Source organism: Pelodiscus sinensis, chromosome 14 (genome assembly GCF_049634645.1).
Source record: "Pelodiscus sinensis isolate JC-2024 chromosome 14, ASM4963464v1, whole genome shotgun sequence".
In the NCBI taxonomy this organism is placed as follows: Eukaryota; Metazoa; Chordata; order Testudines; family Trionychidae; genus Pelodiscus; species Pelodiscus sinensis.
The window spans coordinates 12,386,513-12,413,898 of NC_134724.1; the positions used below are offsets into that span (position 1 = coordinate 12,386,513).

General features: G+C 48.8%; 1 protein-coding gene across 2 annotated transcripts in view; it reads left to right on the top strand.

Moving 5' to 3' along the window:
• The window catches only part of RGMA (repulsive guidance molecule BMP co-receptor a), a 40,647-nt gene extending 13,688 nt beyond the window's left edge, over positions 1–26,959 (top strand). For both annotated transcript variants that reach the window (XM_006123331.4, XM_006123332.4), the window contains exons 3-4: positions 16,714–17,225; positions 22,981–26,959. In XM_006123331.4, coding sequence (XP_006123393.2) covers positions 16,714–17,225; positions 22,981–23,691 — 1,223 coding nt within the window. In that variant the 3' untranslated portion in view covers positions 23,692–26,959. The remainder of the gene's footprint in view (positions 1–16,713; positions 17,226–22,980) is intronic.
• Positions 26,960–27,386: the final 427 nt, after the last annotated feature.

Sequence of the window (27,386 nt, forward strand, 5' to 3'; positions counted from 1 at the left end):
TCTTTACATAGCCTTTGAGCCAAAGTGCCATGCAAGAAAGAACTTGATATTAGATCTGTGTGTTTGTGTTTTTTTTTTTTAATTCTCCACCTCAACAGCCAAATATATTTCAAGGAACTGGCAAAACTGGGTAATCAAGCCTCACTGTGAACTGCTAAAAGGAGTTTGGGCACAAATTTAGACCATGCTCGTTATTATGCTTATCCCTTGCTGTGTATTTTATTCGGGGTCCAGGAGGTAGGAGGAAGAAAAAGGGGTGTCTGCACCTGGGTGTCTCTCCACTTCTCTCCATTCTGCCTCCTGCTAAGTCACATCTCAGCAGCACATAGTAAAGAGGTGGCATAAACCTGATGGAGTCGTAACATTGTTTCTGAAGGTTATAGCTGGTTTATAGGGGCTGACCCAAGCACTGCTCCCAGCTAGTCCCCACAGAACGCTCAGTGTGTGAGCTGAGTGTCCTACCAAGCCTCACATTTTTTGTTGATTTGAGTCAGATCTCGTGGGGAATGTCTGCACTGTGGGCTAAAGTCGAGTTAAGATACGCAACTGCAGCTACGTTAATTGCATAGCTGAAGCCGACGTACCTTCACTCGGCTTTTCGTGCTGTCTACACTGCAGGAAGTCGAAGGAAGAACACTCTTTGAAATCATTTCGAAATAACGGGCTTGCTGTGTAGACGCGCACTCTGTTATTTCGAAATAACACGCGTTATTTCAAAATAAGGTTGCAGTATAGACATAGCCCTGGTGTTTTGACCCTAGTGGCTTGCCCTGAGTTCCTCCTATTTGTACCATCGGGCTGGATTATCTCATCCCAGAATGGCTCAGGAGCAACCCCATTGCACCAGTACAAATTAGTGCTTGGCTGGAGAATCAGACCAATCCTGACTATTTATTGTTTTTATTCCTTGTTCCCTAAGCAAATCTGCTGAGGAATGTAAGGGCCAGATTTCCCAGTGATCTGGGCTCAGTTTCCAAATGCTCGACCCTCATTATTAGAGCCTTGTTTCTAAACTAAGCTGGTACCTGGTAGCTCCCGTATGTAACTCTTTGGGTAATATATGTGGCACTTGTGCTGAGCTTTTGTTAAATACATCCAGCGGTGTATTTCAGAGCCTAACTAGGGGCTGACCTGTATTGAAAATCTAGCCCTATGAGTTTTATCTAAGGACCGACCCTAGGGGAGAGTTTGCCCCCAAATAACATTCATTTGGAAGCTGCTGTTGATTTGGGTCTAGCTGGGATGCCTGACCAGTTCCTCGGGATGAGGTGACCCTGATATTTGCTGTCCCAAACTGTAATAAACACCTTTCTCAGAGGAGTAGGAATTAATGCTTCCAGTCCATCCAGGCAGTGTGGTTTATTCCAGATAAGGATCAAGCCTATTGGAGGTTTATCAGATAGGTTGATAAATGGCTTTTGTCTCTTAGCTGCAGTGAGGGATGTGATCTCAGCACTAAGCTGAAACTGAGAAGGGGGGCTTAGAGGTTGTTAAAACAACACCTTCTAAACCCTTAAAGTGACAGCGCTTAGAGTATTCCCAGTCCTGAGGAGATAGAGCAGATTGGCCGCAGGGGTGGCTCTTGTGTTAGGCATTGTAGTAGAGAAGAGCGACAAATGTAGACCTGGAAAGTCTTTTGGCTTCACATGTTTCTTGCTGTGCTGAAGTGGGTCTCTTATATGGGATGTAGACTCTAGTTTTGCGAGGAGGCCACTGAGAATCTCACGGGAGCTAAAAGGAGGTACCTGGTTTTTCATTGCAGAGAGTGTGGGCTTTTTTTCATGGGCATCGCCACTTTTTTAATTCCAAGCCCCTGCTTAATAGGAACTGGGAGACGTTAGGGGGAACTTTGGGTTTATAATAGCAACAGCTGAAGTTTTCTTCTTCTGTGGCCTGAACAGCTGCACCACGTCAGACGTGCACATAAAAACGATCACAGAGCTGTGCAGTCATTAAAAACTTCTTTACCCAGAGGCCTAGTGGGTTTCTGCACCAACCTGCTGCCCCTGGAGACCTGGGTTGAAATGCTAGGTCAGGCTACTGTGGCAAAGAGTTTTAGGGTTTCTCCTCCAAGTCCCTAAGGGATACATCACATAAACCAACACTCATCAGCACGTCTGTTGCACACAATTGTCAGTCTTGTCTCAGCACAGGCCCAGGACTTGAATAGTCGGGAGGTTGCTGTGGGTTAGCCTTGTGCAGTGGCAGAACAGAGGGACTGTCAAGGACTAGGGAAGCAGGAGGGTGCTGCCGGTTTTGCTCTTTTATGCTTTGTTGTTTGACAGAGCTGTGGGGGGAGTGAGCCAGAACTGAATTAGCAGAAATCAGGCCTGAGGGGCATCAGCAGAGCTGCGTGGGGAGCCCAAGGCTGAAAATCAGGGAGGGTTTGTTGTGCGGAGGAAGGGGCAGAATTGAGGGGTATTGGAAGTGCAGTGGTGTGGGCTCAGGACTGGAATTGTGCTGCCAGTGAGGGGCCTGGCAGAGGATTTTGCATTGAAATACATGGGGGGCTGCAGGTCAGGACTGAGTTGCATTGGCAGAGCCCTGTCCACACTGCCTGGCTCTGCAGGCAGTTAGTCCCATTTTTTTTATGAGAACTTTTTCACTCATAAATGGTTTTAAAAGGCTTTGCAGCCTACAGTTGACAAATATTGTAATTAAGAGCAGGAGTCCCATACCTGGGCCCTTTCTTTGCATGAAATGTAATGATAATAACGGGCGTTTCAATACCCATGAAAAGATTTCTTTGCACTCGAGAGCAGCCTTGCTCACCAAATCACTGCTCCACCCGCACAAGTTCCTGTAGCGTGCAGGGAGAATTGAATTATATCCAATTGCAAAACCAGATGCCATCCCTGCGATGAAGTCATAGGGCTTTTACTGCAAAAGAACAAACTGGCTCCCTGTGTACAAGTTGCCATCTAAGTGGCTGTTTAATGTCCTGCACATGGCTACAAGGAGCTTCACTTGGGGAGGCAGAATGAGGCCAAAATCCGTGAGTTCCTCAGGGTGGAGCATTGGGTAGGCTAGGTTATTGGAGGAGCTGAAGGCCCAGTCTTGATCCCAGACTTGCCATTTACTGTCACAGGTGCCAGATTGGGCCCTAACTGTGTGGTCATATCTGGGGAGCAGGACATTTCATTTGAGTCCTGACTGTTCTACAAAATCACCCACCAGGAAGGGGACTTGGTGGTTTAAGTTTCCTGTGAGATGTTGGCTTCCTGTCTTCTCTTTGAGTTTCCAACATCTTATGGTTATTTGGCCTGGGCTCAGAAGAAACCCATCTTCCCCCTTGCACCCATCTGCCCCGCCCTCCCCCCCCATGGCTGTGGGGTCATGTGCATTCCCTACAACCTCCTTAGGTTCAGTGGATGGTGCATGTGCACAGCCTTCCTTCTGGAGGACCCGACTTTGGAATTTGCTCCCCATTAACAGAGCTAAGTTTGCTGACCTTTACTGCACCACATAAAACTCCTCTCTCTTTACGGGTATTGGCCGGGGGAGGGCGGGGGGGAAGGGAAGATGGTTGAATGAGCAGAGGATGGAGAGCTGGTTTGGTTTGACATTTTCATTTCTTTTCTGACATTTAGAACTTGTGTCAGGGGCTGCAGCACATGCGCCCCTTTTAGAAACAAACCAGTGAACGCCAAGGCCTGTGATCTCGGATGGTAGCGTTGGTAGAGTTTATGGATTTTGCGCATCGTTTCTTTTGCACTTGGAGAGGAAAAGTTGAGTGTTAGCTGGACTAGTCGTTTGTGAATGTGGACATACAGGGTGTTTCTCCCCGGCACCATTATTTCGAGATAATTAGCGTTTTTTCAAAGTAGCAATGCGAGCATCTACACGGCCATTACGTTATTTCGAAAGAATGGACGGCTTATTCCAAAATCTGTAAATCTCTTTCTATGAGGAATAACGCCTATTCCAAAATAGCTATTTCGAAATAAGGAGTGTGTAGACGCTCCACTGCTGCTATTTTGAATAGCCCCTCACCAGGGCCTTTCTGAGTGCCTCCTGGGGCTGTAAATCTAGATAACACATCTGCATTAGGGAAGTCTGCCTCGGACTAATTTTCATGTTTCCCTGCAGTGTAGACGTGCTATTTCGAAATAAGCTATTTTGGAATAACTATTCCGGAACAGGAACAGAGAGGTAGCCGTGTTAGTCTGATTTTGGTAAAACAAAAAAAAAGCAGTCATGTAGCACTTTAAAGACTAACAAGGTGGCTTATTAGGTGATGGGCTTTCGTGGGGCAGACCCACTTCTTCTGAAAAGAAGCTCGTCACCTAATAAACCATCTTGTTAGTCTTTAAAGTGCTACATGACTGCTTTTTTTGTTATACCAGAAGAGCTTATTTCAAAATAAGTGTGCAGTGTAGACGTATCCACGGGATGGTAGCATGTGAATGGGGAGGCGGGAGACAGAGAGACAGGTACCTGTGAGAACGAGAGAGGCTGGCAGGCGAGACACAAGGCTGTGTGTGTGCTTGTGTGAAATTTCCCCTAGGTTGTGTGAGGTTCTAGCTGACATCTGTGAAAGTCAGGCAGCTGACTCTCCACGCCCTGCACTCAAATCAACGCCTCTAATTGAAATGCCGCAATTCTTGGCAGACTGTTTAATTGTGTAAATTTGCCTCCTTCAGATTTATGTGCTTGGGGCTTTTTTCTGACTCCTCCTTTTGGTATCTCCTTTAGCCCAGTGTTGAAGGGTTGGAATTTCACAAGAAGAGTGGTGGGGCGGATGATTCTTAGCAAAAACACACACCTGTCGTGCAAAGTGCTTTCCCACAGCGGCCTTCCTGGCACTGTCTGCACCATTCTCTCACAAGCTAGGGAAAGGCAAAGGACCTGCTAGCCAGGCCTGGCTGCAGTCATGCAGCTGTGGGGAGAGGTTGTGCATGTAACAATCAGTCTGTACAGAACAAGGCCAGGGCAAAATGCTGTGGTTTGAAAACAACCACAGCTCAGCTCTGAGCCTCTTGGGGAATGATTTGAGGCCTCCCTCATCTCCATGGCTCACCAAACTCTGAGGCAGGAATATGGATATTGTAAGAGACTCTGGAATCCTGCCTTAAAGGTGAAGGGCAAAGGAACCACAATGGGCAAATGATTTCAGAGCCCAAGTGGATTTGTCTTCTCTTTTCTGGTGGAGTTTGATGCAAAGAAAGGCCCATCGGGGCGTACAGAGCCTCCTGGTCAGAGGACGGGACTAGGAGTTAGAAAACTTTGTTGACCTTGGTTGGTCGCTTTACTGCTCTGGGCCTCAGTTCTCTCTCCTGTAAACTGTGCTTTAAAGCACTGGTGATCTTGAAGGACTCACTGGTACTATGAAAGCACACCTGGCTTTCAGGATTTTGAGTTTGCTGTGATGACACACCAGTACTCCTAGCTGCTGCTTCTCACTTATACGTCTAAGGGGCATTAGCTTCACCAATACCATTTTACAGATGGGGAAACTAAGGCACAGGGCCTCACCCCTACCAAGTCAGGAATAAAACCAGTGACCTCCTGCATACCAGGCTGCCTCCATTTAGCTGTTAGCAATATCTGTTGCAAGACAAAGGCCTTGTCTACATTTTCCAGGAGATAGATGCTGCAGAGATTGCTCTCTTGGGGGTTGATTTAGTTGGTCTAGTCAGGGCATGCTTAATTGACTGCTAATTGAGCTCCTGTTGACTCCTGTTCTCAACCAGGTCATGAGGAGTAAGGGGAGCCCACAGGAGAGTGGGGACGCTGTAGTAAAGTGTAACTAAGGTATGTTGACTCTAGCTACGCTACTCATGTAGCTGGACTTGTCTACTTTAGTTCGACTTTGCCTGAGCCAAGGCCCAACACTGGCCAAGCACTGAACCCTGATTCCAAATCTGAAGAAGTTTAATCTGGATGGAGGGGCAGTTCATGTATTCACAGGGCTGCAGGAGCAAATCTTGCTGGGCTCAAGTAGAAGATTGTAGGGGCAGAGAAATGTTTGCTGCCTTGCAAGGCATTTTGCACATAAGGTCAGCTGATTCACTGAACACAAGAAACAAAGTGATAAGAACAATCCAGGACTCTTCTTGATGCATCTGTAGGAGACACTGCCTGTATTTTCCTACCTCTGCTTGCTCCATGACTTTGCAGTGCCAAGGGAGGAGGAACTCCCCAGTGGGGAAAAAAAGGGCGAGGCTGATGACAGATATCTACTCATTTGAATGACAGAAGTTGGAAATGGAATGGCCCAGGCAGGGACATAAAAGAGCAGTTGAATAGTTGACTAGTCAAGTCGACTACTCGCATCCCCCTCTTGCTGCCTCGTTATCAGAGGCAGCATGGGGGAAGGAGCAGGAGCCAGTGTTGCGGGGAGCCAGCTGAAAAGCCAGTTTTCCCCAGCACCATCTCCATGGTGGTGGGAGAGCAGGGGAGGCAGACACGCAGCTAGGGTTGCCAGATACCATCACAAAAATCCTGGCATGGCAGGGGAAAAATTGGTTGAGCAAAAAAAGTGGGGGGCACTAAACTTGTTGAGCTCTCCGCTCCCCCTGGCAGACACGGCAGGGGAAAAATGTCCCCGCCCGCCTTCCATCTGAGGAAAACAGAAAATACTGGTCATTGTCTGTTTGTTTGTTTTTTACCGGACGGAAGGCGCAATTACCAGACTGTCAGAGCGAAAACCGGACACCTGGCAACCCTAGGTGCAGCGTGGGACCCGGCACAAGCCAGGACTGAAGCAGTCCCAGCTCGTACCACGTCCTGGACCTATTCCCACTGTGGCTCTGCAGTTTAAATGTAGTAGGAGCCAGGCTGCCTGCATACTCAGCTTCTACTGAAGCTGGCCCCTTATCGACTAATCATGCGCTCGATACAATTTGTATCAAGTACATGATTAGTCATTTACTCACTACTTTAACATCCTTAGGCCAAGGCTAGTTGTTTGGTTTCCTCTCCCCGTCAGTTTCTCTTTATATGCAAGTAAACACCTTGCGAAATCTCTTTCCTATCCTCTCCTGCACAGACTAATAGGACTGATGACTGAATTAAAAAGGAAACCGCATGGGTGAACATTTCTCTCAGTTTCACCAGCAGATGTTTGGAGAAACTCCACTGAAATGCATTTACCTTGAAGAACATTTTCCTCCCATTTAAGTTGTTGTAAAGAATCCAGCCCATAATACAGAGTGATCCTCCATCTCCATTCCCTTACAAAATTAACACTGTTGCTTTAAGAGAGTCAGGTTTATTTTCCCCCTTCAGTCCCCTCCCCACCCTCCACTCCAGTGCAGCTGAAACCTGATCTAATCCCTTTGCACATGGGTAATTTATTGGTCTATTGGGTTTTTTCTTGATGGCAAATTACATTGTCTTTCTTCCTGGGTTCAGACTTTGGAGCAGTTTGCTGCATTCCTGCAGCGACTTTCTCAGGGAAGATCTTTCACACCCCCTCTGAGCTCAGTCAAATCGGTTTTATTGGGCCTTTTTGTTATGCAAACAAGGCAATAATAATCAGGCTATTATTCTGCAAGATTGTGCTTGATTAACAGTTCAAAGGAGGTCCCTGGAAGAAACGAACGCTGCCATGATGCACAAATCCTTTCACAGTTGCCTGGGTCAGATGGCCACTGGCTCTTCTTCACTGCATGGTTCCTCCCCCTCCTCCTGCTGAAATATAGTTGGACTCTATTCAAGGCACGCCATCAATCATTCAGGCTGGTGGGATGGAGGTTTTTGTTTTCTCTGCCACTTGCTGCATATACCACAGAACAGGCAGTTAGGGGCTTATTTCTATCCACAACATGACAGGATGCAGGAATATTGCACATCGAGTAAATTACACATATATTATACCTACTGCACATTATACACACAAGTCTTGACTCTCATTCGCTGTACACACACATGACACAATGTAGACACACAAATAGGCATTTACACAAAGTAATACCAAAATATGATAGAGATATATTATAGTAGGTAGAATCGTGATAGAAATGTAGCCGTGTTAGTCTGGCATTTCTCATTTTCTTCCAGACTGAGAACTAGACAAAGTTGACTGGTAGGTGTTTGCTAATGGAATGATCTGCTGGGATGAAGGTTTTTGCATGGATTTGTTGTAATTAATGCACAACAGTGGCAGCATAGCAGATATGCCGCTGTAGTGAGACACTGTTCCAACCTCAATCTAGCTGCAGCTACAGTGGGGCCTAGGTCAGCTTAGCTATGGTGCTCAAGGATGGCTAGCTTTTAATTGTAAATCAGGGCTTATCAATTTGTCTTTGGATTCTCTGAAGTCTTGGTGGAATTGACCTTGCTCTGTGACTTTTCAGATAGGAGCCCAGGTGTCTCTCTGTGGGTAGGAAGAATGGATTGGACCATGGGAATATAAAAACGTACAGGTCAAATTTTTTCAAACCTGAAGTTAGATTCCTTAATTCCTAATAGGGATGTCAACGTTTAGACTTAGAGCAGCCTCTGTTAGTGGGGAGTAACCAGTAGTAAATCATCAGAGTTTCTATAAATTATAGATGATGATTTTCTAATACAAAAGCTGTTTAACCGTACATGAAGTAACTCTATTTTGGACCTCATCGTGATGGATAAAGATGTATTTTAAAGAGGATTAGGACAAAAAAGGAATCCAATGATATAGGCCCATTACTAGATGGAGATTAATAATGATACAGAAAGGTGTTCAGTAGAAGTATTCAGTAACTATTGCTGTTCTGTATATAGAAGGAAGCAGCGGGGTGTACTCATATCCCATGAGGATGATGAAGTGTTTTGCAGTCCTCCCAAGATGATGTTAAATAGCATCTACTAGTGATAAACATTTTTAAATTGGCAGCCTTGGATAATTTGCACCCAAGAGTCCCAGAAGAATTGGCTGAGGAGTTTCTCCTCCCCTCCCCCATGTTAATTTTCAATAAATTTTAAAATACCAGATACTGTAGAAAAATTGGATATATGCTAATGTTGTACCAATATTCAAAAAGGGCATGCAAGATGACCCAGGTAACTATAATCCAGTTAGCCTGACATTAATCCCAGGCAAAATAATGGGAAATCTTAGATGGAATTCAGCTGATAAAGAATTAGAGAATAGGAGTGGAATTAAAGTTTACATGGTTTTATAAAATATAGGTCTTGTCAAACAAAACTGGATTTAATTATTCAATGAGATTATAGATTTTCTTGATAAAGAAAATTGCATAGATGTAGTAGAGTTAAACTTTTGTAAGGTATTTGATTTAGGTTGCATGACATTATTAAAAAGTTAGCATTATACGATATCAATAAAGCACACGCAAAATGCACTGAAAATAGTCTAACGGTTAGCTCTTGCAAATTAGTTGTTAATGGGGATTTGTTATCAATTGGGAGTGTTTCTGGTGGAGTTCTTCAGGGATTGTTATTAGTCCAGACACTATTCAATCTTTTCTCTGAAAAAATTTGTGGATGCAGGTGGAGCGGTAAAAAATGAACATAATAGAGTAGTCATATAGAACAATGTGGGTCTCTTTATGAAATGAACGTAGTCAGAAAGTTTTAATGCAACCAAATGCAAATTTAGTTATACCTCTAGGAACAGAATGGGAGATTCTGTCCTGCAGAGCAGCAAAAAGATAGGATTTGGGATCACAGAATAAGCCTCTGAACATGAGGGCCCAGGCAAAATGCTATGGCAAAAAGGTCTTGCGCAGTCATTGAAGTACAATGAGTGAATTTAGAAAGATAATGGAGTTTTTGGTTTTCTGGCAATTCTTGGGAAAAATGTAAATTATTTTGGTTGGAACAAAAACATTTTTGAAATTTTTGTCAGGTCCAAATGTAAAAAAAAAAAAAATCTTTCAGGTCAAACAAAATGTTTAATCTAAAGTAGAACAAAACATTTTATTTTGATTTTAAGTATTTTTAGTTCTTTTCAAATTAAAAAGAATTTCAATTAAACAGATTGGAATGTTTTGCTTAAAAATGTTGATATGGTTCTATTTTTATAATTTCTTGTTAGATTTTCTTTTTCTACCAAAACAGTGCAGCCAAATGAGCATAAATTCATATTTGTTGGTGTCACCAAATCTTTCTTTTCCCCCGCCAAAATGTTTGATCAAAAAATTGCACCCAGGAATGAGCAAAAGTAAGGAAGCCCTTTTACCTCTGTACATGGCATCTGCAAGACTAGTATGCTGCATCCATTGCTGGTCTCCATGTTTTAAAAAGGATGTTGAAAAATAAGAGAGGGACAAAAAAGATAAAAGCCACAAGACGGATCCGAGGGCTGGAAAAAATGCCGTATTGTGTGAGACTTAAAATGCCCAATTTATTTAGCTTATCCGAAAGGAGATTGAGAGTTGACATAATTACAGTAGAGATATAAGCACCTTCCTGAGGAGAAAATGCTGGACACCAAAAGGACTTTTTAATCTAGCAGAGAAAAGCTGAACAAGAATCAAGGGCCGGAAGCTAAAGCCTGACAAATTCCAATAGGAAATAAGGCACAGATTTTTAACAATGGGCGTGATTAACCATTGGAACAAACGGCCAAGGGAAGTGGTGCATTCCTTCTGGAATATATGTTTGAACCAGACATAAGTCACTGGATTCAATAGGGATAACTGAGTTAAATTCTGTGGCCTGTGATATATAGGGGGCCTGAGTTGATGATCTAATGGTCCCACCCGTCTTAATATCAGTAGCCTTTGATTAGCTACTTGAGCTCCTGATATCCATTCACCTCCATTTAAAATTCCTGCATTCAGGAGCCTGCTTTTTCAGCACCCTGCATAGTTCCAGGACTCCCTGTGGAATCCATGAATGTCACCCTGTAAATGGGTAGAGGGGTCACTAAAGTAAAACCATCAGTTTCCAAAAGGCCACAGGCTCCCGTATCATTACATAGCATGGGCCATATCTTGAGACAAAAGAGAGCCTTAAGGACCCACCTTCCCTGTCATTCCCGATCATATGCCAGGGAGCAGGCCCATGTGGGGGCACATGCAGGGATATCCCTACCCAAACTCAAAACATGCAGCTACGTAGGATATCACGAAATGTGGGACACCAAATTGCCCCAGATTTCATGGTGTCCTAGGTAGCTGTGGGCTACATATGGACTTCGGCCGCCCCCAGATCAGTGCCAGTCCAGCCACCCTCTCCTCGACCCATCTCCTGGCCAAGCCCCTGCTTATCAGGCAGCTGCTGTTACTCCTGAGTCCTCCAGCTCATGCCTCCCTCCTAGCCATGCTCCAGGTTGCCAACTCTCCCAGATCGGATGGGCCAAACACCCTTTGCAGTAAAAGGCGTCCAGCCTGGGAGCGTTGGTAACCCCCTTTTCCCAACAGCTTCACCCCTCCTCCCGCCCAGGGAGGTACCAGTGCTGGGCTGTGTAGGGCACCAGCACTGGTAGGGATGGCCCTGGGAACATTGGTGTGCACACTGAGAAATGTCACCCAGGTCCAAGCTCCCTGGGGGAGGCCCGTGCCCAGAATTGCTCAGGCGACCTGCTCTGTGCATCTCTGAATGATACCGGCAGAGGGGCTTGTTTCCATGCTTAAATCATCTGCGGTTGAAAAACAGATCCATTGTGAGGAGATGGAAAATAGATTATGTGAAATTGAATAAACATAGTTTCTTGGCGCCTGTTCAAATGAGTTTTTGCTTTTATACCAAAGCCTCTGCCAGAGAAGGCAGGAGGAGACGCATATGGGGGTGGGAGGCGAGCGGGAAGGGTCGTTGTCTTTTCCCCTGCCTTGTTCTGGTTTCTTTGCTCCTCCATCTCCCTTCCAGCGCACTGCCTGTAGGGTTCCTCAGGCCTGACTCGTGTCTTGCTGGGGGTGGGGTGAGGTGGGGTGAGTCACGCAGGTGTTTGTGTGAGCTGGAGGTGTCAGACAATCGCACTATTGAACAGATCTGATAGGGAGGTGGTGGGGGAGGGAGGCTTTGCCAACAGATTAGAAGAACAAGGCCACAAACAGCCTATCTGAGACCCGTGGTTATTCAGTGCCCTGTGAAATGGAATTGACCCCGCTGTCTTTATCTGTTGGCAGGGGAGAGATTAGGAAGGAAGGGCCACCTCCCTGGCTTGCTCCAGGTGCAAATCCAGAGCGAGATGAGCTGCCTTTTCCATAACGGAGTCCCAACCAGCATGAGGCCTGTAAATAGGAGAACTGCGTGTCAAAGGGTTTCTTCTGCATGCGTACTTACACACAGAGGCACGCAGTGCAGGCCTGCTCCTTAGGCACCTGGCTTTGGAAATCTAGCCTTATATGGGGCCCTGCAGAAACAGCAAATCAAAGTGTTTTGCCAAAACCCAAATGATAAGATCTTTAAGAAAAATGCTCCCCCTACTGGGCAAGGGAAGGAATGAATCTGGCTTTTTTGTTTCTTTGCTTTTATTCAAGTACCTTATAAAGTAATGAGTTAGACGCCAGCCATGTGCAACCAGCCTGTGCTCAGCGATAGCAGGCGTATGGCCAGAGCTGTTAGAGGCCTGCCGTGTTGAGAGAGCAGTCCTCAGGCTATTGCTGTGAGTGCACTAGAGCCTCAACTCCCAGGGGGAGAGCTGTGAGGGATGTGCAGAGGAGAGTTTTGGTTATTGGCTCAAAAGAAGGACTGCACCTGTGATGCGGCAGCAGAGGCCTCGTTATTGCACTGTCAGCTTTGGATCAGAGCCCAGATGCCAATGCAGAACTTGGCATGGAGCTCTTGTTCCAAGCCGGAAGATGCACCCCTTAGAGACCAGCACAAAGAACCCTATTCCTGGAAACTGCTGGACTCCTATAAATGAGTATCTGAGCCCTACAGCTGTTACTGATGGATTTTTACTAAACTGTATGTTGCACGTCCTATTGCCTAATGCCCCTGATGTACAGTTTAGCTGGTGACCATCAATGTTCTCTCTAATCTTTACCATCCATGTGTGGAATAACATTGTATATGCACTGAGAAACGTGTGAATGTGCACCACCAGTAGAAACCCAAAACCTAGTTGTGAGCATTCTGCTAATCAGCTGAGCGGTATTTGAATGTCTCCTGAGCAGTCGCACAAGTGGACAGGTTACAGGGAACACTGGTGACCGTGGGGGGCGGGGTCTCTGGATAGGGTTCTGTTTTTATCATAGGATCAGCGATGTATTCTTAGTGGCATCACAATCCTGAGCATGGGTGGCTTGTCACCCGAGAAAGGAAGCAGGAATCTCCCTATATGACACCCTTTCACACTGAACTTGTCATTCCAACCCACACCTTGAAAGTCTCACCTTGAAATGCTGCCTGTTCGCATTCCATGTGCCAGCAAAGTCTGATTGCATCATCACAACAACAGACTGGCACGCTGGTGGCGGTGTTCTGTTGTGTGCTAATCTGATTGTTTATAGTCGCGTGCCCAAATCCAGAGCGCTCTTTACTTTCCCTGCCTCTAATCTGTGTGCTAGGCCTGTAACATGTCCTCACATGGTGTTGCATTCGCCATGTTTAATCACAGACAATTTTAACATGTGGCTTTTAGGGCCTAGAAGTCATAAATCCAGGCTCTGGGGTATGTACCACTGCGATTATATGATCAAACAGAAGAATCTCTTCTGGCTGAAACACACAACAACAGGTTTTCTCTGCAATTCACGCAGTGGTCTGGTGATAAACCCATGGTTACATGATGTGGATGTTCCAACAAAATGCAATAAACTGAAAAGGGATAGTGGTGGAATAATATGTCCAGATTGAAGTGGACATTGGTGAAGTAAAAATGATCCTATGCAGTAGAGCACCCATGTCACAAACTAACCGGGAAATAAGGAGTTAATGGAATAAAAAGTTCATAAAATTTCAAATCTTCAAATTTCAGTAGATCCAGCTCCTAAGTTGCTATCTAGTGCACTTCATTGCTTTCCTCTTGTCCTGCCAATCCCTTCAAAATTATTTCCAGTGCATTGAAAGATCAGAATGTGAAAGGAAATTGACTTGTTCTTCATTGCCATCACTGTCATCATGACTAACCCCCTTCCTCTACCTGGTCAGGAAAAATGGTTCATAAGTTTGGTGTGAAATCAAATGAGGTTCTGTTATTACTGGCAACCATGCTTGTTAATCCTGGATTTTTTAAACTCAGAAACTTTCCACCATTTTGTTTTACATTTCATTCCTCTCGGAAAGTAGGGATGTTAAAATGGAGTTAATTAAGTAACCGTGTAACCACTGAAAAAATTCAGAGGCGGGGCGGTGGGCAGCTCCTTGGGAGACGGCATGGGCAGGGAGCCAGCTTTTACACCAGCTCCCCAGGTGTACCAGGAATCTGTGTGTAACTGTGAACGTTAACCGATCAATTAATCACATACATGGTTACACTTTCACATTCCTGTTGGAAAGTGACAGGAGCTGGAGGCTTTCATGCAGAGTCCTTTCTGATTTATAGTCCTGTTCCCCGTCCATTCTCCGGCACCTGTTGTGTTTCCATCACTGCCAGCAGATAGTTAAAACTTGACCATAGTCTTTGGTAAGAAGTGGTGCTGGGTTGTGTAGCTTCATTTGTGCACGTGTAACTGCCTCGCAAACTGCTCTCTCAATACAGCCAAGGACAGGCATACGCACGAGAACCCCAGAAAGCATCTGCAATGTTGTTTTTAATTCCGTCTTTGGGGCCTGATCCTGCACAGTTTCCATGTGCTCCCAAGGGGACTGATTAGGAGGAGGGGAAGGAATATTTAAGCACTGTGAGCAATGAGAGGTTCCAAATTACCATTGCCGGCGCGCTAGCTGTGTGATGTGCAGGGCAGGCCCTGTGTCTAGAACTTTGCGAAGTCACTTCCGTGTCCTGCTCCAGGGGAGCCACATCCCTCTGCGGAAAATATGTTCCTCTGAAAGAACTAAATCTAACGCTCATTGTATGTGGCTTTCCCTGCTTGTGCCTAGACTTGTGGGCATCTGGCACTGCTCTGAGTGCTCAGCTGCATAAGTCAGAGTTGGTAGAGGGCCTTCCATGTGTGTAGCCCCTATGGTTGCACTGACCTGGGAGCCAGAGGCTTGCTGGTTGGATACGAAGGCTGCTCTAGTAGCTTGTCCAAGCTGAACTGTTTTCTACACAGGCCACGCCAGAAGCTGATTGAGATTCTGCCTGTTTCCTTTCACACGTTTCCCTTTGATGCCCATATCTCTGCAGCTTTAGAACAGCACTGAGGCAGGGGCAAAGGGGCCAGAGGTCGGCAGGCACTGCTCTCAGCATTAATGGAGCCGCTGGAATGGGCAATGTGTCAAGGTGCTAGCTACAGGAGATCAGGCGATCGATAGCTGCTTGAGAAGGCTCCTTTGTACTTTGTTCCTCCTTTGCACTGCATTTCCTCTGCAGCGTTCTGCCTTTTAGGCTCCCCAGACAGCTGCCCAGTTGTCTGGTTTGAGCGCATTGCTGACCCTGGAGGAGCCAGGCATTTGAACTTCAAGAGAGTTTAGTGCAGGACAGGAGACTCACAACAGGGGTGCAGGGATTGGGGAATGTGTGAGAGCAGCACAATATAGTGGTGGTGAAGGGGGGGTGTCAGGCAGCCCACAGAGTGTGAACAAATTGAACCGCCCCTTGAAATCAAACCTAATGCTAAGAATCTTGGTCTTATGTCTTTACCTACTGGGCGAGGGGTGTTCAGGGCTTGTTGGCACTTGAAGAGGTTGCACTGCTGTTGCTTCCCTACTTCAGACAGCCCCTGGGATCCAAGGGGGTGCTGTAGCAGCATAAGCCACTTTTCATGGTGTGTCTGCACTAGGGGCTTGCATTAGTGCAGCTATATCAGCAAAAAATCCCCAGTCTTCAGAACCTTACCTGTCAAATGCGAAGATCTGCTGAGCTGACAGAGTTCCTTACTTTGCCTGAGTGCTGGGTGGGTGTAAAACCAGGGCTTTCTCCCTTACGACTGCTAAGGACCTGATTTTACCCCAGTGTCCACACACAGGCCCACTGCTGTGTGTGAAGCCCCACAGAGCCGATGCTTCTGTACACAAATCAGCTGCATAAGGAGACCACTTATTCATCTAGGTAGCCCACTGTGCATAGACACCTGCTTTGGGCCTGGAAAAATGCAAATCTCTGGCACCATTGTGCACACCATTTTGGATTCACCATTGCCCAGGCATATTTTTGAATGCCAGGCCCTAAAAGCCTCTTGATGTTAAAGGCTCAATGGTATTCCTCCCCCCCCCCCCTTCTCCCAAATGAATGATGTTAAGCTGTTCTCAGCATCCCAGCCAACATAGAGAGTCTTCAGATATGCTGAGGGCTCTTATAGAAAGACTGATCTGTTGTTCTCCACACCCACTGAAGGCAGGACCACAAGCAATGGGCTTAATCTAGATTTAGGTCAGATATTGGAAGACCTTTCTAAGAGCGGCTGAGCTGGACTAGGCCTCCAGGGGAGACCGTGGAATCTCTGCCTCAGAGGTTTTTAAAAAGCAATTGGACAAACACTTGCCAAGGATAATCTAGGTTTATCTGGTCTTTCCTCAGAATAGGGGCTGGACTTGATCTCTGAATGTCCCTTCCAGCCCTGCATTTCTGTCAGTCCGCCTTAATTTTCCCCGTTAGGAGTCATCTGGGGACTGGGTTCTTCTTCACTTCTTGCCTTGTTCTATTGGTAGTGAGGTGTGTGTAGCTACCCAGCTGCCACAGCTGTGCCTCACCAGCAGAGGTGGCATTGTGGTGGTGTGCTGTACTTGAGCTGTGTATTGGGCATCTTGCTAACACCTTTGGTTTTTTCCCTGCAGTGACCTCTCAGTGCAAGATCCTGAAGTGTAACTCTGAGTTCTGGGCGGCCACGTCAGGCTCTCACCACCTTGGCACGGAGGAGGCACCGGAGTTCTGCACAGCTCTCCGTACCTACGCTCACTGCACCCGCCGCACAGCTCGCACCTGCAGGGGGGACCTGGCCTACCACTCTGCCGTTCATGGCATAGACGACCTCATGGTCCAACACAACTGCTCCAAAGATGGCCCCACCTCGCAGCCCCGCCTTCGCACACTGCCCCCCGGGGACAGCCAGGAGCGCTCCGACAGCCCGGAGATCTGCCACTACGAGAAGAGCTTTCACAAGCACTCAGCCCCTCCAAACTACACCCACTGTGGGCTCTTTGGGGATCCCCACCTCAGGACTTTCACAGACAGCTTCCAGACCTGCAAAGTGCAGGGGGCTTGGCCGCTCATAGATAATAACTACCTGAACGTCCAGGTCACCAACACGCCAGTGCTACCTGGGTCCCTGGCAACGGCAACGACCAAGGTAAAGGCATGGGGCAGATGGCCTGTCCCCCGGGGCATGGCGACATTCTGACATTGCCCCCCTTGGGGGTGACCCTTTGAATCCCCTTTTCTCCAACCGCCTCACAAAAGGTTCCAAAAATCTGTTGAATCTCATTTGCTCACGCCAGGTTATCCAGCAAAATGAGATGGAGTCTGAGCCCACCACAATTACAGGATCCTCGCCAGAAAATCAAGGCCCTCTCCCTAGACCAGGAGTGGGCAATAATTTTTAATGGGGCGGGGGAGCACTCCAAGATTTTGGCAAGTGGTCAAGGGCCAGATTTCTACTGAGGAGACTTGGGGTCTGGGACAGAGGTTGGGTGCAGAAGGGAGCTTGGGGTAGGAGACTGGTTGCAGGAGGGGGTGTGGCATCTGAGAGGGAGTTTGGGTGAAGGAGGAGATTGTGAAGGGAAGGAGTGGTGATCTGGGGCAGCGGGTTGGGGTGCAAAGTCCAGAAGGGGATATGGGTGCAGGAGATGATTCTGGCCTGAGGGAGAGGCTCTAGGAGGGGGTGCAGGGTCTGGGAGGGAGTTGTGACCTGGGAGAAGGACGTGCAGAGGGTTTGGGTGATGATGCAGGGTCAGGGAGGGAGTATGAGTGCAGGAGAGGATTCTGACGTGGGGGAAGGGTGTAGGAGAGGGTGCAGGGTCTGGGAGGGAGTTGTGCTCTGGGGGAAAGGGATACAGAGAGTTTGGATTGGTGGCCTGGGGAAGGGAAAGAAAGGGGGGGGGGGGGTGCCAGAGGCAGGCTCTGGCTGAGAGATGCTTACCTAGGAAGCTGCCAGTCAGCAGCCCTGCAGGAACCTGAAGGGTGCAGTCCCAAGCTGCTCCACGCGGTTCTGCTCCCAGCAGTGTGAAGGAGTGTATGGGACCAAGGGGGAAGAGGGGAGGGCAGGCAAGGCTTTATTGGCTGCCCCTGCCACCAGCAAAATATCTCAGCTGCTATTGGTTGGAAACTGGCCAATGGGAGCTGAGAGATTTTGCGGAGGGGCTGGCAAGAGCACAAAGCCTCTCTCCTCCCTCCCAGAATACAGCAGCCACATTTAAAGCTGCTGCCGCTGCACTATGCTTAAGGCTCCCAGCAAGGCAGCTGCGGGCTGGGTCCGGTAGCTTGGTGGGCTGCATCCGGCCCGCTGGCAGCCTCTTGCCCACCCCTGCCCTAGACTCTCTTCTCCCAAACACTTGGTTCCCCACTCCCTAGCCCCCCTAGACGGACTCTGGTTTCTCCCCATTGCATCTCGTCCCCTTCAGATCGTTGAGTGTCTTCAGAGGAGACGCATCATCCCTGGTGTAGGTCTATGTTGTGAAAAAAGGGTCAGATCATGAAGGGAGCAGGCGCTGGGATCTACAGCTGGTAGCTCCCCTGAAAGGCAAACCAGAAACCCGAATGTCTCCTCCTTTTGCCCTTCCCCTAGCATTGCAGTTTTGTTCCAGGCCCCCTGTGCCAGATTCCTTTGCAGGGCAATGTGACCCTCCTGTTCAGGGATGGGAACAGCAGGAGGATGACAAGGTGCCAGAAATCACTGGCAACAAGTAAAACTCGCTGAACCCACCCTCCTGACTGTTTTGTGGCCTGTGCAAAGTGGCAGTGATGGCAGCTGAAGGAGCCTGCAGTAAGGATGTTAAACTGCATTTAATCAGCTAATTGAGTAGTTGATGGACATTCCATCGACTACTCGATTAGTTGATAAGGGGGGAAAGTGCAGAGCCACAGCAGGATTAGTGCCCAGCCCCGGGAAATAACCCCACTGCGGCTCTGCCTTTTAAATGTAAGAGCTGCCCAGCTCTTATTACATTTAGAAGTCAGAGACACCGCGGGGTACTGGGCGCGAGCTGGGACATCTGAATTCTGGCTTGCACCCGGTCCCAGATGCTGCACCTCTGTCCCCTTGCCTCTCCCACCTCCGAGACGGTGCTGGGGGGAATGGAACCGGCTTTTAAGCTGGCTCCCCCCCCCAGCAGCAGCTCCGGCTCCCCCTGCCTCTAATTGCTGTGGGGGGCTCTTGGCAAGGAAGTGAGTTCACCCTGCTCCAGATTAGGGATGTAAGTGATTAGTCAAGTAGTCGACTACTCGATACGCCTAGGCTTATCGGGCAGGAGTCACTACTCGACTAGTTACTGGCAGCAAGAGGTGGGGGAGAAGCAGTTTGGTGGTTGCAGAAGAACGATGCTGCTGTTGAAGTCTCTGCAGAGACCCCCGCCCTCCCCACCAAGTGCGGGGGTAATTAGTCCTTGAATATGAGTGGCTTCCTCGGCTATGTTGAAGTCACTGTAGTGCCAGGCTGACAGTGCTGACGCGAGAAGCCCTCTCCTCATTTCCAGAGTAGGCTGAGTGTGGGAAATCTCTCTGCACTGCCCCAAAGCCTGAGGGGTAGGCACCGTCTGGGGAGGAGAGCGAGTAGTTCAGTATTCAAGACCAGATTTGAACTTGGCCTCTGCCGTGGAGGGAGCGAACGAGCGCCGGCTGTGATAGGAACTGGACACACACATGTAGGGCCCTCACCTGTGTTGTTCTCTGCTCACCAGCATTTGATTTGAACCAGTCACCTTAAGATGAAAGGCTCCTTGCCCAAGCTGCTTGATCCATCTAGCCCCAGCTAGACTCCCAACCCTCATCCAGCCACCCGCTCACAACTAGCCATGGTTTTAATGCCAGAGGTGAGAGAACCTCAGGGATCATGTTCCCTTGTCACTGTCTCCATCCTGCTCTGGGTTTGTGTGTGTGTGGTGATGCCCGCAGGTGGCTGGGCCCACGAGAGGCTAAGTCACCCAGCATGCCGGAGGTCTGGATAAGGGAGAGCATTCGTTCACATGGGAAAGCCTGTGGTTTGGAGCCGAAGTGCTGGGTTTCTAGTGTTGGCTTCCCAGCTGCTTTAGCTAGTAATTGTGTCTGTGGTTCACAGCCAGGACAAGGCATTTTGTGGGGCGCAGTCTGTTCTCGCAGTGCTGTGGCAGCCAAGATAAATACTCTCCAGGGACCGGGGGTAGCGCTGAGTAAACGCAGTGGCAAATGCCCAGTTGTAGCACAATGGAACTCAAAGTGACGCATCCTAAGTGTTAAATCCGGCTTCTGCTTGAGGGAGGATTTTGAGCTGAGGGATGCTGCTGCTGAATTCCTCTTTGCTGCATGAGCGCTGAAGCTGACAGGAAGCACATTTCAGCTCCCCTGATCCAGAGGAAGGGCAGGGATGGCTGGTGATAAGCCAGCTGCTTTTCAGGCCTGTGGGGAGCACAGATCCTTGTCAAGATACTCCCAGAGTGACCGAGGACAGGGGTTTGCCGCCATCTCTGGTTGGGGTGGGAAGTATCACAGTTTCTGTGAGGGTTGGCACGCAACTTGCTGGGGCCTTTGCATCCAAGAACTGACTTGGGGCTCTGCACCATGTTATCCTTGGAAGTGGTGCTGAGAAGTGACAAGTCATCGCTCAGTGTGGCGACTCAGCAAGTTTACCCAGCCCGCAGAGCTGCTGGAACAGGCAGCCCTTGCGCCGCAGGTTGGCTCCAAGGTGGATGGTGTCTGTGTACATCCAGGCTTCCGCTTTGGTGCTGTTCACTGGAGCAGGGAGCTCTCAGCGAGAGGATACAACCTCCAGTAAACTGGGGTGTATCTGCCAAAACCTGAAAGCTGGAATAGAAACATCTGGGGAGGAAAGCAAGGACACACCTTTTAACTCCAGTTAAACCTTGCAGACTAGGGCTACTTCTAGACTGCAGGCTTCTTTCGGAAGAAGCTTTTCCGGAAGAGATCTTCTGGAAAAGCTTATTTCGACAGAGCGTGTCCACACAGCAAAGCACAATGAAAAAGCAATGTGCTTTTTCGAAAGAGAGCGTTCACATTGATTGGACCCTTCTCGCATTTAAGTTGTGATTAGTCAGGATGGTGTGGCCACCAGGGCACCTGTGTTATTTCCTGGAGGCCTCTCCTTTCGAAAGAACTCCCCCTTCTGTGTCCACACACGCCTTTTTCCAAAAAAGCTGTTTTGGAAAAAGGCTTCTTCCTTGTAGAATGAGGTTTACCGCCATCAGAAAAACCCCTCTGTTCTTTCGCCTTTCCATCAAAAGAACTCAATGGCAGTATGGACGCAAGTATTGTTTTTCCGGAAAAACGGCTATTTTCCCGGAAAAACGCTGCAGTGTAGACGCACCCTAGGAGAAGCTTCTACAGGGGCAAAGAAAAGGAAACCGTGTTGCTGCCCTAACAGGCTGGCACTTTGTGAGTAGCCTCGGCTGTGCTAGGAAGTATTACCTAGAATTCCCTTACTGTTTCCACTCCCCCCAGTTTGGTTCCACCACTATTTTGGGAACCCTGGTGCGTACACAGGGCTTCTGGAGGCTGGGGGGATTTTAAGCACTGTGTTGTATAAACCTACTTTGAGCAGGGTTGGACACTGATCTACGCTGCAGCTCCCCTATTGCTGTACCCAGTGGGGAGCAGCAAAGGAAAATCTGGAGCAGAATGGCTGGGGCAGACCTCCCCGATGGAGAGAGTCAAGGGAAATACCAGAGCCCTGTTGGGAGCCATTTGAACCTGGTGTTTGTTCCAAAAGCAATGTAAACAAATAGCAGGATGGAGCCAAAGGCCCCAGTAATCCCAGGAGTCTGCTTGTCAGCTGTGTATTTTAGATCCAGATTGGAACTTCCCTAAAGTTTTTGAGAGGAGTTTAGTTCAGACTCATCCCCAATAAACAGAGTCTGTATAAACCCAGGAGGGATTAAAATGTGCAGTAGCCTGACAAGGAAATCCCAGCTAGAGAGAGGGGGGCAGACTGAGCACAGACCTGGGAGCCAGGAACAGTGGGGGGGGAGTCAGGAGGAGAGGTCTCTGCACCATCTTGCTGCATATCTTGAGCAAGTCCTTGTTCCTTTCTGTGGTCATACCGCAAGAAGCTTAATGTCAGAGGGGCTTGCAGCGAATTGAAGAGAAGTAGAAGCTAAGTGTGAAGAACAATTTACAGAGACTTAGGGACATGATGCGTGTTAGCTGGGGCTAATCAGTGGTCTCTCCTCTCCCTCCCATGGGGTTTCAAGTCTCATAGTCACAGCTCCACTCCAACAGGTAACTTCTGTGGGATATGGCAGCATGACCTTTGGGCAGGGCTGTCCGTAGGAGTTGCAGGGCCCAGGAAACCCTGCTGCCTACCCCACTCCACCTCTTCCTGCCCCTGCTCTGGCCCATCACAACCCATTCCACCCTTTCCTGCAGACCCTTGACCTAACTCTTTCTGGCTTCTTGGTGATCTTCAGACTGTTGGCACCAGCAATGCCAGGAGCTGGTGGAGCAGAGCAAGCTGGGGCCGGGTCATTCGCTGCTGCCGGCACCAGGCTCCCCACTGAACCCCCAAGCTGTCCTGGTCCCAGCGTCCCCTAAAGCCGGGGGCCAAGTATGGTACGGACAGGACATCTCTGCCTTTGGATTCTAGTCCTGTCTCTGGTTCCTTCTGATGTGTAGCTGATTTGCACCCTTTGATGCACCCGCCTGTAGGCTGAAGCCTGGTGGCTTGGTGCATAAAATGGGGAGAACTGGTAGTGGGAACTCTGTGTTGGTGGACTGAGGCCCACATTTAAAGTGCCTCCAAAGACGGACTCTCCAAACCGCTTCTGGAGGCACGTGGCGGTTGTTGAAGAATGAACCACTCAGGCCTGGTGTTCATTAATGACATGTACTGATGACTGAGCCCAGCAGGTTTATCAGTGTTGGTTAATGCCCCCTTCTCTCTCCTCCCTCGCCCCTCACAGCTTACCATCATCTTCAAGAGCTTCCAGGAGTGTGTGGACCAGAAAGTGTACCAGGCGGAGATGGACGAGCTTCCGGCCGCCTTCGCCGATGGCTCCAAGAACGGCGGCGACAAGCATGGTGCCAACAGTTTGAAGATCACCGAGAAGGTGTCTGGCCAGCATATTGAGATCCAAGCCAAGTACATCGGCACCACCATTGTGGTGAGGCAGGTGGGCCGCTACCTCACCTTTGCCGTGCGCATGCCTGAGGAGGTAGTGAACGCCGTGGAGGACAGGGACAACCAGGGCCTTTACCTCTGCCTCCGGGGCTGCCCACTTAACCAACAGATTGACTTCCATACCTTCCGCTCTGGTCAGGCCACAGAAGGCCGGGCTCGCAGGAAGGGGTCCAGCCTCGTCCCCTTCCCTGAGTTCTTCACCTATGAAACAGCCATGGCCAAGTGCCGGGAGAAGCTCCCCGTGGAGGACCTGTACTTCCAATCCTGCGTCTTTGACCTCCTGACCACAGGGGACGTCAACTTCACGCTGGCTGCTTATTACGCCTTCGAAGATGTGAAGATGCTTCATTCCAACAAGGACAAGCTGCACCTCTATGAAAGGACACGGGAGCTGGGCCCAGGCAATGCAGCCCCCTCGGGCCATCCCTGGGCCCTTCCTGCCCTCTGGGTGGCGCTGGTGTGTCTGAGTCAGTGCTGGTCAGTGTTTCTATAGATGGGACCTCGGTGGGGGAGGAAGGGGTCCACAGAAGGGGACGATGGTCTGTGCTGGATGAGGAGAAGTTGAACAGCAGGTCTGGCTGGGAGCTAAAGAGTCATCCCGGCATCTCAGCCCCTTGAATTAGGCCCTCTGGAATGTCATGGGCCTGCCCCAGATAGCAGCCATCGGTTTCTGCTGGACCATACCTCATGTAACTCTTCTCCTCTTCCCGTGGGTGAGGAGGGTGGAATGCCCTCCCCTCCCCCTAGTGCTCCCTCGTGGTACTGCAAACGGTTGTGGTGACTGTGATGTTGGCATTTGTGAAAGTGGCTTCGTGTTGGGGGAGTTGGCTGCCTGCTGCTGCCTGGGAGGAGGGGGCAGAGCCCCAGCTGGTCAGGGTGGCCCATGCCTAGAGACCCTCGTGGGACACAAAGAGACAGGCTGGCCTCTGATTTTCACACGTCACAAATGACTATACCTGCTAAAGTGCTCAGGCCCCTACTGCTGCCCAGGCAGGCCCTGCGTCTGTGTACAACCAGCTAAGTGGGGCTTTGCTCACTGCTGGGCCTTTGCAAATGCGGGGGGCTAAACCCAGATAGAGGAACTACAATGGTGTCCCCCCCCCCTTAGCTCTGGGCAGGCACCTTCCCCGAGAGAAGCTGCAGAGGTAGGCAGTTGGCTGAATTGTTTTCTGTCCATCACTAAAGGCCCTGTTGTTCCCAGCATCCAGCTCCCTGCAGGGGTCTGAGGTGCACAGTTCATCCTTCACTGAACAGCACTTTCCAGGGGCGGGTCATTCACTGATTGCATCTGCTGGGCTTCAGAGGGTGTCTGGGAGCTAATGGGGTCCAGGAAGTCCAGTCCCGGTACACAGACTCTCTGAGTCACTTCATAGCCTCGAGGTTGAATCCTTGTGGGCCTTCTCTGGCCCCTCCCCTCAGAGAGGCAAAGAGAGAAACCTGGCCAGGATTTGAGCAGTTTCTGACATTTGCCAGCAGCCTCCTCCCAGTAGTTGAAGGGCTCCTTGTGACGTGGCCCCTTGTTCCCATTAGCTCTTAGGACACTCAGGCAGAGTGAGTGGGGAGGTGTCAGCGATCTCCCAGATTCGTACTGTGAAGTGACTGATCAGACCTCCTCAAGCCCTGTACTGGCAGCTGGAGTGTCCCCCCTCTAGCCCTGTCCCTTTTCACCCTCTGGAGGGTGGCTGTGGGTCAGTAAAGCCAGGGCAAAGCTCTGACAACAGCAGAGCCCCTGAAGTGGGGGGAGTTTTGCTTGTTTGCTGCTAACCCCCACTTCTCCCCTAGTGATCTCACTTCAGGCCAATTGCACCTTAGCTCTTCCTGGCTTGATTCTGAGGAGGGCTGTTTGAAAATCCAGCTGGGGGCAGGCCCTAACGAATCCCAGCTAAACAATTGATAATCTACTCTGCCATCTGAGAGGCAGTGCCGCTTCCTCTTCTCCACGTTCTTCTGGGATTTGCCTGGTGCTTTGCTCACATATGACAAGACCATCTGCACTTTGGCTTGGAACTGAGAGACCTCTGGGGGAATCCCCCATTGTTCCCCCAGTTGGAGTTTCCCAGAGTTCTCCCCAGAGGCACAGGTAGATCACTAGGACAATCAGCAATTAAGCATGGTCTCTTGACTCCATAGAGAAATGGGAATGTGACGCACCCTGCAGCACGTACAAACTAGTGCCACGTGGCAGCCGCCTGTAAATACTCGAGCAACTATTCTTTGTGTCCCGCCAGCTGTAGAACTCCGTTTGTAAAGCAGCAGAGAAATGCAACATGTGTCATTGGGTGTAATTTATATTGTCTCTCTAATATATGGAGCCCTGGCGTTGATCTCGTGTGACTGTACAGATGAAGAGATGTAATTGGTTTTTAGGTGTTTAACGAAAAACAGAAGAGACGTAACAGAAAGATGTGTTTACTACTTTGCTCCTTGCTTTGTCTGCTGGTGGCCCGTGTTTCTGTTTAGGGCGATTTTAAAATAGGGATCTCACAATGTAGGGAGCTGGGGAGACCAACCACGGGATGGTAAATCAATCAATTTGCTGGCCACAGAGCTCTTGGAGGGCAGCTCGAAAAGGAAATAATGGAGATATTCTAAATGATCTGTATTTGCATTAAAGTAGCCTAGATGTCCGAGTGGAGATCAGGACCCCATTCTGCTAAGAGCTGCATTGGCACCTGGTGAGAGACAGTTGTTGCCCCAAAGAATTTACAATCTAGACAAGGAAGAGAGGGGAAACTGAGGCACAGTTGGTGACATTACTTTTCCAGGATCACAGAGCCCAGGTCTCCTTTGTCCCAGTCCAATTGACTAGATTATGTTGCCTCCTTTAAGGCTCCTTTAGTGGCTATGAACAGCCCGTTTCCCAGGTGGGTTTGATTCTGCCCATATAGTATGACCAGAGGTTTGTTTCCGCCAAGTTTAAGAGCTCACCTTGCTGGGTGAGCACAAGTCTCATGAACTTTCCATTGCTAATCCTGTGCATACCTGTCCTTGGGGTAATACATTCCCTTAGTGTGTTTGGTAGCTAGCAGCTGGGAGGGAGTTCATCAGGCTTCTATGCAACTACCAAGGCCAGAGTCATTCAGTCCCCTTAGCTCCTTCACTACATGAAAATCTAAACTTTATTACCCCTAGAAACTGGAGAGGTGAATATTGAAAGTCATTATCAGCTTGGTGGGGCCCCACAACTGGGTAACCCACTAATAATCCCAGATATACCTAGGCTTGGGACGTGGAGCTGCTATCAGGACAGGAGTACATGGCTAGGCAGAGACTGGCATTGCTGTTAGCCAATCAGCATAGTTCATAATAACCATGCGCCATCTGCTGTCATAGTGCTACTTCCTGTCGTGGCAGCATAAGAAAGCGTGCGATGTTGTGGTCAGAGCTACCCTCTGGAGGAAGGAAGTCCTCTGTGATCTTGATGGTCTCTGCACACCCCAGGCCTTCCCTAGTAGGTCAGTGCTCCAGTGGTGGTTGAATGTATTACGGTGGTTGGGTTATCCCTCTTTTAGAAGCTAACAGTTAAGCACTTTATTTTGGTTGTGTGTGACCCAGTTCAAGTTAAAGGTGAAGTGTGGCCAAGGAAGACCTGATGTGGTTGGAATAAAAAAAAAAAAAAAAAGATTTTGGTTTTGGGGAGGGAGAGAATCTCCTGACTGCTCCTTGTGTTTTGGACCCTGTAGGGTGTCACTGCATGTACATACTGTAAATTATTTATTGATGAAAATGCAAGTAAAGGTTCTCTTCTCTTTTTTTTTTGACAACCGCCTTGTGTTGTGTTTGATTCTAATCGGGAAAGAAAATAAGAGAGATGCGAAAATTCCCTGACAAGCTCCTATTTTTTTGTGTGAAATGTTCTCACTCTATAGCAAACCAACCCCCCCTTTTCCTTGCCATGACCCATCTGCAGCAACCTCCCCTGACGAGCTGGGATTCTCCTCCCATTTGGCAACATAGGAAACTCAAGATGACTGCAGGTTGAGACTCCCCAGTCTATGGTATTGTAATGAACTGGCCTGCGCGTGCGCGTGTGCATGTAGCATACTAGGAAAGAGTTAAAAGGTTTATGTTTTAATGCTGTAAGTAGGGCCTCCTAGGTTCAAACCTTGCTGATGGCCCACTGGGAGCAGATTTTGCCCTCTACTGGCTGGATTGAAAACGGCAAATTTTTATCATGCATAATTAACC